Consider the following 1,316-nt stretch of genomic DNA (forward strand, 5'->3'; position numbering starts at 1 on the left):
GAGACTCTGAGTGGTCTCACTAATTAAGTGCTAAACATGTCACATGTCATTGTTCAAGTGGACCCACATTCCACAAACGTGCTAAACATTCTTAAAGACACAATTTATGTGGTATAAAAATTACAAAATACAATTTTAGGGAATACTGTGTTATAATCAAATATTTATGAATGTATATATAAGTGGAAGATTGAAAAAATTCATTACATGAAAGACGCGGTTTGGAAGCTGGATCCGGATAGCGCAGTGGGGCCAGATGGTTTCTCGGGCGCTTTTTTCAGAAGCTACTTGGACCTTTTAAATGAGGATGTTTTTTGGGCAGTGACAGACTTTTTTTATAGGGGTACCAATCCCCCGAGCTATGGCAAGTTCACAAATAGTGCTTATCCTGAAGAAGGACAATCCGGAATCATTCGCTGGTTATAGGCCGATTTGTCTTTGTACCTTTATCAGCAAGGTTTTCACGCGAGTTTTATCCTCAAGACTGGCCATGGTCCTGCCGAAGCTGATTTTTGCAGAACAGGCTAGCTTTATACAGGGCCGCAGCATTCAGGATAATGTCCTTCTGGCCTTGGAGTTAATGCAGTATATCGACAAGAAATGTCGTGGGATGAATGTCGTGGTAAAACTTATATGATGAAGGCTTTTGATCGAGTATCCTGGCCTTTCCTACAGGAAGTGCTCGAAAAATTGGGTTTCCCGACGAGGTTTGTGGATCTTGTTATGCGCAATTTGCAGGCAACGAGACTATCAATTCTAGTTAACGGCGTAAGTTGCGGGTTCTTTCAGCCAACCTGAGGAGTCAAGCAGGGCGATCCACTATGGCAATAGTTATGCTGTGCAACCGAATGCACCATGCGCATGGTGCATACGATGCAAAACGACGTCGTTTTGACTAATAACGCGCGTCCCACTTTAAAAAAAAATCAGGTTCGATTCTAGGCAATAGCATTATTGTGGATATATAGTTATGAATTTCTGGATATATAGTTATGAATTTCTGGATATATAGTTATAAATTTATGGATATTTAGTTCATTCATTGTGGATATTTAGCATTCATTGTAGATATTTACTTCATTCATTCACTGTGGATATATAGTTATGAATTTATGGATATATAGTTATGAATTTCTGGATATATAGTTATGAATTTATGGATATTTAGTTCATTCATTGTGGATATTTAGTTCAATCATTGTGGATATTTAGTTCATTCATTGTGGATTTTTACTTCATTCATTCACTACGGATATATAGTTGTGGATTTTTACTTCATTCATTCACTGTGGATATATAGTTATGAATTTGTGGAT

General features: G+C 37.6%; 1 protein-coding gene across 1 annotated transcript; it reads left to right on the forward strand.

The window, feature by feature from the left end:
• The first annotated feature begins 361 nt into the window (after positions 1-361).
• Positions 362-798, forward strand: LOC109159780. Its single transcript, XM_019307893.1, has 2 exons — positions 362-622; positions 676-798. The coding sequence occupies exons 1-2, from the start codon at positions 362-364 to the stop codon at positions 796-798; spliced, it is 384 nt and encodes a 127-aa protein (XP_019163438.1).
• The last annotated feature ends 518 nt before the right edge of the window (positions 799-1,316 follow it).

The sequence above is a fragment of the Ipomoea nil genome, unplaced genomic scaffold (genome assembly GCF_001879475.1).
Source record: "Ipomoea nil cultivar Tokyo-kokei standard unplaced genomic scaffold, Asagao_1.1 scaffold2845, whole genome shotgun sequence".
Lineage (NCBI taxonomy): Eukaryota > Viridiplantae > Streptophyta > Magnoliopsida > Solanales > Convolvulaceae > Ipomoea > Ipomoea nil.

What these genes read in the sequence shown, in the direction of transcription:
- LOC109159780 (XM_019307893.1), top strand. Translation starts at nt 362, where the DNA reads ATGGCAAGTTCACAAATAGTGCTTATCCTGAAGAAGGACAATCCGGAA. An exon ending in GTCGTGGGATGAATGTCGTG is followed by an intron (nt 623 to 675) that starts GTAAAACTTATA and finishes CCTTTCCTACAG; the next exon opens with GAAGTGCTCGAAAAATTGGG.